This window comes from Geotrypetes seraphini, chromosome 7, assembly GCF_902459505.1.
Source record: "Geotrypetes seraphini chromosome 7, aGeoSer1.1, whole genome shotgun sequence".
NCBI lineage: Eukaryota > Metazoa > Chordata > Amphibia > Gymnophiona > Dermophiidae > Geotrypetes > Geotrypetes seraphini.
This window is the reverse complement of record NC_047090.1, coordinates 150,086,338-150,103,242: the sequence shown is the minus strand read 5'-3', so window position 1 is coordinate 150,103,242 and position 16,905 is coordinate 150,086,338. Positions and strand designations below refer to the sequence as shown.

The following is a 16,905-nucleotide window of genomic DNA, read 5'->3' as shown; positions in this document are numbered from 1 at the left end:
CAGCACCTTCTAACCCTTCTCTTTAGAGCTTAAGTACCCACTGAGTCTTGTAAGGGAAGATTAAGTTCTTATCTCAATAATCTTCTTTCTGGTAGAAGGGTACAGGAGTCTTGACAAGTGGGTTATATATCCCCACCCACAAGTTTGTGTAGGAGTTAAAGTTTCTTCAGCTCCACCTCCTAGCTCTGGGCTGCACTCCTGCTCCTCCTCAGTTCGAACCAAAGCACTACAAGAGGAGAAACAACTAGGAAGGGTAGGGGGAGCCAATTCTAGCCAATTCTGTTCTGCTTTTTAAATAGTGTTGAGAATCAAATCAACTCCAATATAAAACAGTGTACAAACATGGTGCATAACATTTGAGACAAAATAAAAACTAAGGTGGAACTAACAAAGCTCCTACCTGAGCGCAACCAGCACTAACAGTTACAGAGATTCCAGAGGTACTCCTATGACTGTACAATTTAGAAGTTACAATGCTGTTCAAATACTTCTGACAGGCAGAAATCTAAACCTCTGAGGGCAAGGGGCCAGTGTTCCCTCTAAGCTGCGCTGGCGTGCGCTGGCGCACAAAATATTAGGTCGCAGCGCACAAGTTTCTCGTCACAGCGCAGGACCAGCAAGATTGACTCATTTGAACTTCCTGCATCAGCATCGGAAGCGTGCGCTGGGCCGGAGAGATCTTGGGGAGCCTCCGACAGTGGCTTTCTCCCCTCTCTGCAGCTCTCCTTTACTTCCCAGCGCAGCGATTCACGAAGGCAGCCTCGGGGCTTTTGCTGAGTCGCGGCTGCCTCTGATGATGCAACTTCCTCTTTCCTCAGAGGCGGCGCGACACAACAAAGGACCCGAGGCTGCCTTCGTGAATCGCTGCGCTGGGAAGTAAGAAGAGCTGCTGGGAGGGGAGAAAACCACTATCAGTCTGGGAAGCTGCTGGGCAGGGGAAAAAAGGGACAGCTGCTACTGGAAAGGGAGAAGGAGAGATGCTTCTGGGAGGGGAGGAGGGAAAGGAATCTGGGAAGCTGCTGGGCCAGGAAAAAAAAGGGACAGCTGCTACTGGAGAGGGAGAAGGAGAAGGAGAGATGCATCTGGGAGGGGAGGAGGGAAAGGAATCTGGGAAGCTGCTGGGCCAGGAAAAAAAAGGACAGCTGCTACTGGAGAGGGAGAAGGAGAGATGCTTCTGGGAGGGGAGGAGGGAAAGGAATCTGGGAAGCTGCTGGGCAAGGAAAAAAAGGGACAGCTGCTACTGGATAAGGAGAAGAAGGAGAGATGCTTCTGGGAGGGGAGGAGGGAAAGGAATCTGGGAAGCTGCTGGGCAAGATAAAAAAAGGGACAGCTGCTACTGGAGAGGGAGAAGAAGGAGAGATGCTTCTGGGAGGGGAGGAGGGAAAGGAATCTGGGAAGCTGCTGGGCAAGGAAAAAAAAGGGACAGCTGCTACTGGAGAGGGAGACGGAGAGATGCTGCTGGGAGGGGAGGAAGGGAAGAGAGTTACTGCTGGACAGGAGGCTGGGAGAAAGAAAGAAAGGGGGCAGGCAGGGAAACAGAAGGAAAGAAGAGAAACAGAAAAAAGAAAGAAAGGTCAGGGAGAGAGGAAGAAAAAGTTGGGGGAGGGAATGAGGTGTGGAGGAGAGAAAGCATACAGGCTGATAGAAGGGAAGAAAGATTGGATGCACAGTCAGAAGAAGAAAGTGCAACCAGAAATCACCAGACAAGGTAGGAAAAATGATTTTATTTTAAATTTAGCAAAGTGGAGGCAGTATTACCACAGTTTTCAAAGGAATTTGCCCAAATAACTTAATAGTTAACTGGGTAAATTCCCAGAGATGAAAACTTCCCTTCACTTACTATGCACAGTTCTGAATTTATATCTGCTGTCTATATTTTACAATATGGTCCCCTTTTACTAAACCGCAATAGTGGTTTTTAGCGCAGGGAGCCTATGAGCGTCAAGAGCAGTGCTGGGCATTCAGCGCAGCTCCCTGCGCTAAAAACTGCTATTGTGGTTTAATAAAAAGGATGGAGGGTATATTTGTCTATTTTTGTATGCTATAAAAACCAAATACAGAGAGAGACTGAGAGCTGTTGACGAAGAGCTACGTGTGTGTCTTTCTTCCATTCCAGCCAGAATATCAGCTTTGTGTTCAGCCAAACAGGCCCAGGTTTCGCACTGAATAAAGTATTTTATAATTTTTATAATTTTTATTTCATAATAAAGTAATTATAAAATACTTTCTTTGTGTTTATTTGATTCCTATTCAAGAGAATTACTTTATATATAGTCAATATAGGCAGAGAGTTAAATTTTTTAACATTTTCTAATGGTGGTGTGCCTCGTGATTTTTTTCATGAAACAAGTGTGCCTTTGCCCAAAAAAGGTTGAAAAACACTGGTCTAGAAATTGAAAGCATCAAACGTATTGTCTTCTGGACTGTTTTTAATTTACAGTTTACACATATGGATGTAACAGACATAACTACATTTGTTGTAAAACATTTATTAAGATATCATTTCATCCCTACAATTTCTGTGTTCTTAAAAATATTATTTAACGTTATTTAATTTAGCGTGTAGGCCTAAAATTCCTTTGAATACCTCGTCCTCATGTATCAGCAACTTTGACAACATATTTATTTGGCTCATAACTTGCTGGCGCCCGATATTTTTAGCTCACAGTGAAAAAAGTTTGCTCACAACACCCGCCCGCTTAGAGGGAACACTGCTCTGGACACATATACCAGTTTGAGACAGCAGACTAAATGGAAATCTGACAGGGTGGGCTGTCAAGAATCCAGTACCCTTCTATCAGAAAGAAGGTTATCGAGGTAAAACCTTAATCATCCCTTCTGGTGCAAAGAGTATAGAAGTCTTGACAAGTGGGACATACATAGCTGTCCCTGGAGTCTAGGACAGGATAGATAAGCCTGTTGGCAGCACTGCAGACCCATAAGCGGGGCCCATATGTGCTATGTCCATTCTAAAATTTCATAAAAGTATGGAGAACTTCTTTGGTAATACTAGCAATGTGGATGGGAATTTGGGAACAGAGGTTCTCAGTACTAGTGAGATGATATAATGCAAACACATGACACATGGTACAACATTAGTCCATAGCTAGGATCTATAATACTAGCCTCAAACTTCTTCAGTTCCTCTTTGGCGCTTGTGTACAAGACCTCTGCAGAGTTTGGGGATGCTGCTGTCCTTTCTGCTGCATTCAACCAGTCTCCAAAGCGTGAATAATCATCCAAAAACTTCTGCCACAGCTGCCAGGTTTCCTCAATTCTGCCATGGGGAAAAATGTGATGTCATATACATTTAACACTGAATTTTCTAAACTTTGGGGTTTCCCCCCCATTTATTTGTAATTTATTGGATTTTTTGTAATCTAAAACAGTGTTTCTCAACTCGGTCCTGGAGTACCCCTTTGCCAGTCAGGTTTTCAGGATATCCACAGTGAATATGCATAAACTTGATTTGCATACACCGCCTCCATTATATGCAAATTTCTTTCATGCATATTCACTGTGGATGTCTGAAAACCTGACTGGCAAGGGGGTACTCCAGGACCGAGTCGAGAAACACTGATCTAAAAAAACAGCTGAAATAAACAAGCTTAGAAACTAAGAGTAAACAAGTGCCACTGAGTACTTTTTTCTATACTATGTCATGTGGATATTTTAGACAATAGGCCCAGAGACTGTTTGAAACTGGGGTTTTCAGTTTCGACTGAAACTGAATCAGCAGTCAAAATTTGCAATTCAGTTTCTGCAAAAATGAAGCTGGCTTCTCCCCCGCCACAGCCCCTTCACCCTCCCACCATTCAAAGGCTCTGCCCAAACCTTTTAAATGCTCTGGTAGTCCAAAGGCACTCCTTACCTCAAGCCACCTGGGTCTAATTTTGCATTTATTTATGTAATTGTAAGGGGGCTGCTACTCAATGGTACAAATGATTGAAATTGAGCACATATAAGGCACCTATAGGAACAGAAGGATCTTGGGAGTTTGATCTGAATATGCATTTAGATGTGTCTCAATGGAAATCGGTTTAGAGATCAGTCACTACTTCATTACACTTGGCGAGTTTAATGCAATCTTCCTTCTTTTTACTACATAAGGCTCTTTGGACCCCGATTAAAGTGTCAAAGATAGATACCTCCTGTGGAAAGTTCTGTTGGTCATGCAAAGACGGGATTGGAACATTAGAACATATGTTGTTTGAGGGCCTCTTCCATCAAACTGTGCTAGCAGTTTGTAGCGCGGTGAGCTGCACTGCTCCCGATGCTCATAGAGTTCCTATGAGTGTCGGGAGCAGCGCGGGCCAATCAGCGCGGCTCTCTGTGCTAAAAACTTCTAGTGCAGTTTCATAGAAGAGGCACTAAATGTCCTTATGTGTCTTATTGGAATAAGATCTGGTCAACAATTTCAAATTTGCTTCTTATATCAGAGCCATTAACTTATTCAATAATTATTCTGGGGGGAACTGGGTTTACAGTCTTCATTAAGCTCCTTTGTGACAAAATTGTTGAATAACTTAATAATGATTACCATTAAAACAATTTTAATTAATTGGAAGGATAGTTCTAAATTGGAATATAATACATAAGAACATAACATAAGAACATAAGCAATGCCTCCGCCGGGTCAGACCATAGGTCCATCCTGCCCGGCAGTCCGCTCCCGCGGCGGCCCAAACAGGTCACGACCTGTCTGAATCACCAGAAGGGGCTCCCTTGCCACCTTGGTTTCTCATTGAAGTCCTATCTTCCCATCAAAGTCCTAACCCTCCGGTCTTGCACATGCACGACCTGGTTGGGTTTCTATACTTATTACCTGGTTAGCTTTCTATACTTGTGTTACATCCCAGCTCCTCCCTCAGTATCCCACGATCCCTTTATCCCTCAGGAATCCGTCCAATCCCTGTTTGAATCCCTGTACCGTACTCTGCCTGATCACTTCCTCCGGTAGCGCATTCCAAGTGTCCACGACCCTTTGGGTGAAAAAAAACTTCCTTGCATTTGTTTTGAACCTATCTCCCTTCAGTTTCTCCGAATGCCCCCTCGTACTTGTTGTCCCCTTCAGTCTGAAGAATCTGTCCCTATCCACCCTCTCTATGCCTCTCATGATCTTGAAGGTCTCTATCATATCTCCCCTGAGCCTCCTTTTTTCCAGAGAGAAGAGCCCCAGCCTATCCAACCTCTCGGCGTATGGGCAGTGTTCCAGCCCTTTTACCAGTTTCGTTGCTCTCCTTTGGACTCTCTCAAGTACCGCCATGTCCTTCTTGAGGTGCGGCGACCAATACTGAACGCAGTATTCCAGATGTGGAATACTTTATGTTTATATAGCAAATATGAAAAAATTTATGCAATTAAGGGTGGTAGTTTGAGACAGTTTAATAAGATATGGAATTGTTTATGTAAATTCACAGATTGAATGTTATTGTATTTATTTTGTATTGTATGTTATCACACCCTTTGACTTTATTTATTGTATTATATTATATTGTTTGTTTATATTTTCTTCAAAAATTTTCAATAAAATCTTATTGGGGGAAAAAAAAAATTCCCGGTGGACAAGTGGCCTCTTCCAGTCAAGAACAATCTCCAGTTGTTATTGCCTCTACTGGTTCCTCAGCCAAAATGACCATTGTGACTTTCCGGGAGGGGGGGCTGGAGAGTTTTCAGTTGAAATTACCCTTGAAGGCATATAAATAGGCCTACGACTGGGTGTTCTGCAAAGGCTGTGCAGAGGTTATGAGTTTGATTCCTACATAAGAACATAAGCAATGCCTCCACTGGGTCAGACCCGAGGTCCATCGTGCCCAGCAGTCTGCTCACGCGGCGGCCCAACAGGTCCAGGACCTGCGCAGTAGCCCCCTATCTATACCCCTCTATCCCTTTCTTCAGCAGGAAATTGTCCAATCCTTTCTTGAACTCCAGTACCGTACTCTGTCCTCTGGAAGTGCATTCCAGGTGTCCACCACACGCTGGGTAAAGAAAAATTTCCTAGCATTTGTTTTGAATCTATCCCCTTCCAATTTTTCCGAATGCCCTCTTGTTCTTATATGTTTTGAAAGTTTGAAGAATCTATCCCTCTCTACTTTCTCTATGCCATTCATGATCTTGTAGGTCTCTATCATGTCTCCTCTGAGTCTCCGCTTTTCCAGGGAGAAGAGCCCCAGCCTCTCCAATCTTTCAGTGTATGAAAGGTTTTCCATGCCCTTAATCATTCGTGTCGCTCTCCTCTGGACCCTCTCAAGTTGTGCCATATCCTTCTTAAGGTACGGTGACCAATACTGAACACAGTACTCCAGGTGCGGGCGCACCATTGCCCGATACAACGGCAGGATGACTTCTTTTGTTCTGGTCGTAATACCCTTCTTAATAATACCCAACATTCTGTTTGCCTTCTTCGCGGCTGCTGCGCATTGTGCCGTTGACTTCATTGTTGTATCCACCAGTATACCCAAATCTCTTTCAAGGTTACTTCCCTCTAATACTAATCCCCCCATTTGGTAGCTGAACATCGGATTCTTTCTCCCTATATGCATGACCTTGCATTTCCCTACATTGAAGTTCATCTGCCATTTATTCGCCCACTCCTCCAGTTTGTTTAGGTCCCTTTGTAGGTCCTCACACTCTTCCGTAGTTCTAACCCTTCTACAGAGTTTAGTGTCATCCGCAAATTTTATAACTTCACATTTCGTCCCCGTTTCCAGGTCATTAATAAATACATTGGAAACGGGGACGAAATGTGAAGTTATAAAATTTGCGGATGACACTAAACTCTGTAGAAGGGTTAGAACTACGGAATAGTGTGAGGACCTACAAAGGGACCTAAACAAACTGGAGGAGTGGGCGAATAAATGGCTCCTTGGGCTGCTTGGGTTTTGCATTGTTGCAGAAAACGTCCACCCATCTCCTACTAATGACAGTAAGTCTTGTGGCACACTTCTCTCTACCCCTTAGAATCAGTAAATATATTTCCGCCAAGAAAAAGATTATGCAGAGTTTCAAGTTTTCTTAGGATTTTATATACCGCCTATCAAAGTTATCTAAGCGGTTTTACAATCAGGTACTCAAGTATTTGAAGCATGTTGCCTTCAGCAGCCAACATCTTGATAATCACTCAAAATGATTGAGAATTTTGCTCAACTTGGCTATTAAAATTATCTTACAACATTGGAAGGACGCTTCAATGGTGGAATACATAACTTGGTGGAATACGGTCGGTATAACCGCCAAATATGAGAGTGTTGCTGCTGAAAGGTACAATGCTTTAAAAAAATTTGCTAAAATATGAGAGCCATCGGATTCTTACAGCCATGCGCCTGTTCAGTCATAATGATCTGTCTTACTAAGGTGTACATCCATACTGTTTTCTTTGCTGTATTTTATGAGAGCATTAATGATCATTAATGATGTTGTTAATTTGCTGTTTTTATTTTTATTTTTTTTTTTACCTTTTATACATACATGTGATCTAATTGATACTATATTATATTGTTTTGATCTTTACATATGTATGATTTTCTTTAATATACTAATTAAAATTATTGAACTAGAAAAAAAAAAGAAGCTTGTTGTCTTTTCACTGACAGAACTGACTGGAAGAAGTTGTGTTATTTGAATTTTAAACCAACTGAGTGATGTGATGGAATGAACCGGGCATGCCACAGATTGGGTTTTTGTGGGGGGTTTTGTACATAAGGGAAACTGAAAGACTTGCTTACTTCATGCGCCTCTGCATTGACATGGTACAAATGTTTCTCCACCGCTTGTCCAGGCTCCTGGTGGTCTGTTGTATAGAATCACATTCTGTCTCATTAGCACATGCATCAGAATCGTTCAAAAGACCTTCGCAAATATTCAAGACAGAGGCGACACCCGCTCTGTGCTGTTCAATGTCCTGCTGCAGATCCTAGAATAAAACAAACAGCACAATAAGGAGAGTACTTTAGGAAATAACGTTACGATGCTTGTAAGACTATAGAATATTGATAAAAGGGAAGAGAGAACAGATTTGTACGCCAAGGATATAGGAACGGATCTAGTTTCCACATTAATCTCATTCCATAGTGGTGGGGAGTAGGACAGCTTTGCTGAGGCCTTAAAAGATTAAAATCCATTCACTAATCCAGGAGCCAAAAAATTCTTATTCACTCATTCAAAGCGCTATGCAAAATAAAGTGAACATAAGAATATAAGACTAGCCTTACTAGGTCAGACCAATGGTTCATCAAGCCCAGTAGCCCGTTCTCATGGTGGCCAATCCAGGTTACGAGTACCTGGCCAAGACCCAAGGTGTAGCAATATTCCATGCTACCGATCCAGGGCAAGCAGTGGCTTCCCCCATGTCTTTCTCAATAACAGACTATGGACTTTTCCTCCAGAAACTTGTCCAACCTTTCTTAAAACCAGCCACACTATCCACTCTTAACACATCCTCTGGCAACCACTTAGCTTGGTCAGGACTCAGATGTCAGAGATAGCACAAAGCAGGAGAGCACAACACCTGCATATAACATCTGAGTCCTGACCAAGCTAAGTGGTTGCACTTTATTTTGCATAGCGCTTTGAATGAGTGAATAAGAATTTTTTGGCGCATACATATTGAAACATTGGACAGGACGGGGGGTTTCGAGCCAATGAGGTAGTTACCCTTTTAAGTGGGTCTGTTCAGTTTGATACTTATAGCACACGGGGATCTGAGGCTCTTTTCCCCTTTAAGTTTCAAGTTTTATTTAAATTTGATGGTTCGCTTAATATTTCTAAGCGAATTACATAAAATGTACAATTGGGGTAAAACATTTAAAATATTAATAAAATTTCTACAATAAATAAAACAGAGCAATTTCAAACTGACAATACTGACAGATTATACAAAACAAGAGTGAATTGGAGAGAACGAGAGGGAAAAGTTACAAAATTTTTGTTTCCTAGTGCGGAGAAAGCAATGTTACTTACCGTAACAGTTGTTATCCAGGGACAGCAGGCAGCTATTCTCACTAGTGGGTGATGTCATCAGACAGAGCCCCGGTACGGACGTCTCACAAGCACGTGTTGCTTGTAGAAACTTAAAGTTTCTAGATGCCCGCACCGCGCATGCGCCGGTGCCTTCCTACCCGGAGATCCGGGCGTGTCTCCTCAGTTCAGATAGCTAGCCTGAGAAGCCAACCCAGGGGAGGTGGGTGGGACGTGAGAATAGCTGCCTGCTGTCCCTGGATAACAACTGTTACGGTAAGTAACATTGCTTTATCCCAGGACAAGCAGGCAGGTATTCTCACTAGTGGGTGACCTCCAAGCTAACCTCAGTGGGATGGAGGGGGAGTTGGCGACTTAAGAGAATAAATTTTTCAATACTGTTTGGCCAAACTGTCCATCCCGTCTGGAGAGGTTATCCAGACAATAATGTGAGGTGAATGTGTGAACCGAGGACCAGGTGGCAGCCTTGCAAATTTCCTCGATTGGTGTTGATCTGAGGAATGCTACTGAGGCTGCCATTGCTCTGACCTTATGGGCTGTGACCTTACAAGGGAGTGATAATCCAGCCTGGGCATAGCAGAAAGAGATACAAGCCGCCATCCAATTGGAGATGGTGCGCTTCGATACGGATCTTCCCAACTTGTTAGGATCGAAGGAGACAAAAAGTTGAGGAGTGGTTCTATGTGGCTTGGTGCGATCCAGGTAGAAAGCCAAGGCACGTTTACAGTCTAGAGTGTGAAGGGCCGATTCTCCTTGGTGAGAATGAGGCTTAGGGAAGAATACTGGAAGTACAATGGATTGGTTGAGATGAAATTCGGAGACCACCTTAGGCAGGAATTTCGGGTGAGTGCGGAGGACCACCTTGTCATGGTGGAATACTGTGAATGGTGGGTCCGCCATCAATGCCTGTAGTTCGCTGACTCTGCGAGCGGACGTAAGGGCTACAAGGAAAAGCACTTTCCAGGTGAGATACTTCAGAGGGGCCCTGTTGAGTGGTTCAAACGGGGGCTTCATGAGATGGGAAAGGACTACATTGAGGTCCCAAACTACTGGAGGTGGTTTGAGAGGCGGGTTAACATGGAAGAGTCCTTTCATAAATCTGGCGACCACCGGATGGGCCGAGAGGGGTTTCCCTTGTAGGGGCTGGTGGAACGCCTCGATAGCGCTCAGGTGTACTCGTATGGATGTGGACTTGAGCCCAGATTGAGATAGGTGTAGGAGATAGTCCAGCACGGAGGCTAAGGAAGCTCGCTGGGGTTCCTTTGACTTGGAAACACACCATGAGGAGAATCTGGTCCATTTCTGGGAGTAGCATTGCCGAGTGGCGGGCTTCCTGGAAGCTTCCAAGACCTCCCTCACTTCTTGTGAGAATTGGTGAGGGGTTACGTTGAGAGGAACCAAGCTGTCAGGTGGAGAGACTGCAGGTTGGGATGAAGTAGTGATCCTTGATGTTGAGTAAGTAGTGAAGGAAACACTGGAAGTGGTACTGGTTCCCTGCTGCTGAGTTGAAGTAGGAGGGAGAACCAAGGTTGTCTGGGCCACCGAGGAGCTATTAGAATCATGGTGGCCCGTTCGAGTTTCAGCTTGACCAGAGTCTTCTGGATCAGCGGGAATGGTGGGAACGCATATAGAAATCGTTTCCCCCAGTTCAGTAGAAAAGCATCTGCCTCGAGGCGGTGAGGGGTGTAGATCCTGGAGCAAAACTGAGGCAGTTTGGCGTTGTGGGGAGCCGCAAAGAGGTCTATCTGAGGCGTCCCCCATTGCGTGAAGATTTGGTGAAGGGGGCTGGAATGGAGAGTCCATTCGTGCGGTTGTAGCAGACGGCTTAGTTTGTCTGCTAAGACGTTGTTCTCCCCCTGGATGTATACTGCTCTGAGTAGGGTGTTGTGGCGCACCGCCCAGTCCCAGACTCGTAGAGCTTCCTGGCAAAGGAGGGCCGAGCCCGTGCCTCCTTGCTTGTTGATATAATACATGGCGGCCTGATTGTCTGTGCGAATGAGGATTACCATGTCGTGGAGTAGGTGTTGGAAAGCTTGGAGCGCATTGAAGATGGCTCTGAGTTCCAGTAGATTGATTTGGTGTAGTCTCTCCGCATTGGTCCAGAATCCTTGGGTGCGGAGACCCTCCAGGTGGGCCCCCCATGCGTAATTCGACGAATCGGTCGTGAGAACTTTCTGATGGGGGGGAGAGTGCATCAGCAAACCTCTGGATAGATTCGAAGAGGTCATCCACCAAAGTAGAGACTGCCGAAGAGCAGGTGTGACTAAGATGCGTTTGGATAGTGGATCGGATGTCTGATTCCACTGTGATGCCAGGGTCCACTGGGGGATCCTGAGGTGGAGTCTGGCAAAGGGTGTCACATGTACTGTGGAGGCCATATGGCCCAGGAGCACCATCAGTTGTCTCGCCGGTAGGGTTTGGCGAGTAGACACCGACTGGCAGAGATGAAGAAGAGATTCCATGCGTTGCCGAGGTAGGAATGCTCGGAGTCGGGTGGTGTCCAGGACCGCTCCGATGAAGGGGAGGGACTGGGTGGGTTGTAGGTGAGACTTGGAGAAGTTGATCTCGAAGCCCAAATTCTGGAGGAAGTAGGTTGTAGCCAAGGCCGCCGAAGTGACCTCTGGGGCTGATGGGGCCTTGATGAGCCAGTCGTCGAGGTATGGGAATACCTGTAGACCCCTGTCCTGGAGTGCTGCGGCCACTACCACCAGGCACTTTGTGAAGACTCTGGGGGACGAAGATAGGCCGAATGGTAGCACTCGATACTGTAGGTGCAGATTTCCCACCCGAAATCTGAGGAACTTTCGGGAGGCCGGGTGAATGGGGATGTGAGTGTAGGCCTCCTTGAGATCCAGGGAGCATAACCAGTCGTTCTGCTCGAGGAGGGGGTATAGAGAAGCCAAAGTCAACATGCGAAACTTCTCTTTGACCAGGAACTTGTTGAGGGCCCGAAGGTCTAAAATGGGTCGCAGGTCGCCCGTTTTCTTCGGGACGAGGAAGTACCGGGAGTAAAACCCTCGGTTCAATTGGTCTGAAGGGACCGGCTCGACAGCCCGAAGCTGGAGTAAGGTTTGGACTTCCTGAAGAAGAAGGGCGGTCTGCGTCGAGCTTGAAGGATACTCTCTTGGAGGGTGGTCCGGGGGGACCCGGTGGAATTGAAGAGAGTATCCTTCTCTTATGATGGTGAGGACCCATAGGTCCGTAGTTATGGCCTCCCATCGATGGTAAAAAAGATGGAGGCGGCCCCCTATGGGAGAGGCCGAGGTTATGCTCCCGGGGGGGGCGTCAAAAGGGCTGGGGGGCCTTAGGTACGGCCGGTGGCTGAGGTTTTTGCTGAGACTTCTGGGGAGGTTGTCTCTTCGCAGGCTGTCTCGCAGCAGGCGTTTGTCTGGGCATGTAACGCCGCTGGTAAATCAGGGGTGGCCTGGAAGGTCGAGACTGTTGAGGTTTGGGTTTGGGCCGCAGGATGGATTGAAAGGATTTTTCATGATCCGACAGCTTCTTGGTAACAGTCTCGATAGACTCATCGAACAGGTCAGCTCCAGCACATGGTACGTTGGCGAGTCTGTCCTGTAGGTTGGGATCCATATCGATGGTACGGAGCCATGCCAGGCGACGCATAGCTACCGCGCTAGCGGCGGCGCGTGCCGAGAGTTCGAATGCATCGAAGGAGGATTGCATCAGCTGGAGGCGTAATTGGGAGAGGGAGGCTACCACTTCCTCGAACTCGAATCGAGCTTGGTTGTCTATGAACGGAGTGAACTTGCGGAGCACCGGCAAGAAGAACTCCAGATAGGAAGAGAAAAAGAAGTTGTAGTTTAGCACCCGTGACGCCATCATGGAGTTTTGGTAGAATTTTCTACCAAATTTGTCCATCGTTCTCCCCTCTCGGCCCGGCGGTACAGAGGCGTAGACCTGGGAGGGATGAGAGCGTTTTAGGGAGGACTCGACCAGCAGGGATTGGTGGGAGAGTTGAGGGCCCTCGAACCCTTTATGGTGCACGATGCGGTATCGAGCATCGAGTTTGCTGGGGATCGCCGGTATGGAATACGGCGTTTCGAAGCACTGCATGAAGGTCTGGTCCAGTAATTTATGCAGGGGGAGCCGAAGCGACTCCGTTGGAGGGTTAGGTAAGTGCATGGTGTCCAGATACTCTTTGGAGTATCGGGAGCCCGTGTCAAGGGTCACATCCAGATCATCCGCCATTTGTCGGAGGAATGATGAGAAGGACAGTTGTTCTGCCAGCGTCGGTCTGTGAGACGGGCTGGCGGAGGAGGAGGCCTCCAGGTCCGTGGACATCGGGGAGTGACAAGGAGAATCGGGCACCGGTGTCTCCTCGTACTCCGGGCCCCTCGGAGGGGACGCCTCTGATGAGGAGTATCCCCTACGTTGCAGTTTTTTCTGCGGTGACACCTCCGAATGGCGTGAGGAGTGCCAGGATGAGTGTCTCGATCGGTGCCCGTCTCGGTGGCGGGACGGGGATCGGGATCGTCTGTGCATCGCATGGTCTCCCGAGGCCCCCAAGTGGATAGGGCTGGAAGCAGTGGATCGCCACTGGGTCTGCGATGCGGGTTCCTGCGATGCTACCCAAGTCTGGTAAGGAGTACGGAGGAACTCTTCCTGACTATGCCCAGGGCTTCGAGTATCGATCGGAGGTCTGGTCCCATGTTGGCGCGGAGGCGTAATGGGTTCTAATGGCGGCATGTCGGTAAGCGAGGCTTGCCGCGTGGGTATCGCCGCCCTCCCCCGTTCGTCCTCGTCGGTTGTCGAGGTCGAACGGTGTGGGGGAGGGGGAGGGGGCGGACCGCCCCTTTGGACCGGTACCGGGAGGTCACCCTGTATGGCAGCGATGAGCCCGGGTCCGATGGTCTGCATGAGCTCAACGAATTGAGCTTCCAGCACGGACCGTAGCGAAGCCGATAGGGAGGGATCCGCACCGAAAGGGGGTCCTCCTGCACGGGCATCGCGCTCTTTCGAGGTCGAGTGCTTCTGCTTAGTAGCTTTCGGCACTTTGATGACCATTGGTGGCACTGTGGAAGGAAGAGGTACCTGAACCGAGGAGACCGGGGCAGGCACCGACGTCGAGCTCGTGGATGGTGTCGGGGCGAGCGATGCCGGTTTCACCGCACTCGATGCAGGAGGAGTCGATGCCGGTTTCGCCCGAACCGGGGAGGTATCAGATGAAGTGGAGGCTGAGGGATCCTTAGCTGCGTCCATCTTGAACATCGATTCCCACAATAGGCAACGCCGCTTGAATGAGCGTGCCGTAAGGGTAGAGCAAGGCCCGCACGATTTCGGGATGTGGTCAGGGCCCAAACACTGCAAACAGCGCCAGTGAGGGTCCGTGAGTGAAAATCGCGCGTTGGCACTTGCTGCACTTTTTAAAACCGGTGATTGGCCGGGACATAGGCCGGAAAATCTCCGCCGCGAGGTCGAAGCCCGTGGGCCTGAGCCACGTGGCCGGCCCGTTCGACCCGCCGGAGGAAATAATCTTCTTTTTTTTTTTACTGAAAAAGAAAAGAACTGTTAACTGTAATTAAAAGAAACGAAAACGCGGACAAGGAAGGCAAATTTAACTGAATTCAGCTAGCGCATGAAGAAGTTGAACTTCTCAGCTCCGCGGAAAAGAAAGAACTGAGGAGACACGCCCGGATCTCCGGGTAGGAAGGCACCGGCGCATGCGCGGTGCGGGCATCTAGAAACTTTAAGTTTCTACAAGCAACACGTGCTTGTGAGACGTCCGTACCGGGGCTCTGTCTGATGACATCACCCACTAGTGAGAATACCTGCCTGCTTGTCCTGGGATAAAAAGAAGGTTGAAGGGGGGAGGGTAAAAACATTAGGGTTTGGGTATGACAGACTGAAATTAATATTTACACGGAAGAATGAGAATTTAGAGATTGAATGCAGCTTTAATCAAAAAAAGTAATTACTTTGAGACATTAAATGAAGGGAAGAATATTCTTCATAATTCTAAGCAAATTTATATTTGTGAAGTAAAAAGAGGGAGGTATTGGAGGTGATATTTTGTTCTCTCTCATTCCTGTACATATTATTGGATGAACTGTGTTTGATTCCCACTGCAGCTTGTGACTATAATAATAACAATAACTTTATTCTTCTATACCGCCATAATCTTGTGACTTTTAGGCGGTTCACAGCTGGACAATCAGCGAGTTACAATATGTAGATAGTCAGTGAAATTATAGTAAGTAGAATCTTTAAAAAAATGCAGTGAATTACAATGTACAGTTTGTTAAGAATTTCAGAGGGGACATATTATGAAAAAAGCAATGGAACAAGTGTTTGGTGTAATTACTATTTAGGTGATATATATCTGTCGAATAAGGCAGTTTTTATGACTTTTCTAAAAGCGTCGTAGGTCAGTCTAGCTCCATTAATGTAGTTGTCTAGCCAGTGTTGTTGTTTATTTGCTTGGTACATAAAAGTTCTATCCAGAAAGGTTTTGTATTTACCGCCGGTGATGCTTGGATATGCAAATAGCTTGCAGTTTTTGGTTTGTCTTTTTGGGCTGTATAATATGAAGTATGTAGGAGCTAGTCCCCAAACTATGGGCAAATCACTTAACCCTCCAGTGCCCCAGTTACAAAATAAGTACCTGTATATAATATGTAAATTGCTTTGATTGCAAGCACAGAAAGGTGGTATATCAAGTCCCATCTCCCCTATATACCCAGAAAACATTAGCCTCTCAGCTTCAGCAAGCTATATATCTGCCCAGTGTTAACCTGGCTAAACTCTGTTGGGATTACATGCAAGATCAGCATTGAGTAGGCAAACCAAATCTTGTCCTAGGCGTCTCCTTTTATCTGGGTAGTTTTTGTGCATTATTACATGTCCACATGCAATTTATCTGGAAGGGGAAGAGGGAGAAATTCTAACCATGAAGATATAGATCTAGAATCAGAAAATAATATTAAATATTGAACTAAGGCCAGTACTGGGCAGACTTGCATGGTCTGTGTCTGTGTATGGCTGTTTGGTGGGGGAAGGGCTGGGGAGGGTGTAGATGGGCTGGAGTAGGTTTTAACATAGATTTCGGCTGTTGGAACCCAAGCACAGTACCGGGTAGAGCTTTGGATTCTTGCCCAGAAATAGCTAAGAAAAAAATTAAAAAATTTAAATTGAATCAGGTTGGGCAGACTGGATGGACCAATCGGGTCTTTATCTGCTGTCATCTACTATGTTATTATGTTATATGTCTTGATAAAATACCAACCATCACATTTTTTAGATACCACTTTTAGATTCTCCATTAGAACATAAGAACATAAAAATAGCCTTACTGGATTAGACCAAAGGTCCATCAAGCCCAGCAGCCCGTTCTCATGGTGGCCAAACCAGGTCACTAGTACCTGGCCATAGGAGTAGCAACATTTCATGCTACCGATCCAGGGCATGCAGAGGCTTCCCACATGTCTTAATTACAGACTATGGACTTTTCCTCCAGGAATTTGTCCAAACTCTTCTTAAAACCTGCTACGCTATCCGCTTTTACTACAAAGCGTTCCAGAGCTTAACTATTCTCTATGTGAAAAAATATTTCCTCCTATTGGTTTTAAAAGTATTTCCCTTTAATTTAATCAAGTGTCCCCTAGTCTTTGTAATTTTTGACGGAGTGAAAAATTGATCCACTTATACCCATTCTACTTCACTCAGGATTTTGTAGACTTCAGTCATATCTCCCCTCAGCCGTCTCTTTTCCAAGCTCTGAAGAGCCCTAACCTTTTTAGTCTTTCCTCATACGAGAGGAGTTCCATCCCCTTTATCATCTTGGTCGCTCTTCTTTGAACCTTTTCTAGCACCGCTATATCTTTCTTGAGATAAGGAGGCCAGAATTGAATGCAATACTCCAGGTGAGGTTGCACCATGGAGCGATACAGGGGTTTTATAACATTTTTAGTCTTG

The 16,905-nt window shown here is 46.3% G+C and overlaps 1 protein-coding gene across 7 annotated transcripts in view; it reads right to left on the bottom strand.

The window, feature by feature from the left end:
- SYNE2 (spectrin repeat containing nuclear envelope protein 2) overlaps positions 1 to 16,905 on the bottom strand; it is a 654,322-nt gene that overhangs the window by 78,610 nt on the left and 558,807 nt on the right. For all 7 annotated transcript variants that reach the window (XM_033952730.1, XM_033952735.1, XM_033952736.1 and 4 more), the window contains 2 exons: positions 7,725 to 7,912; positions 3,127 to 3,277 (listed from right to left, as the gene is read on the bottom strand). In XM_033952730.1, the coding sequence (XP_033808621.1) occupies positions 3,127 to 3,277; positions 7,725 to 7,912 (339 nt within the window). The remainder of the gene's footprint in view (positions 1 to 3,126; positions 3,278 to 7,724; positions 7,913 to 16,905) is intronic.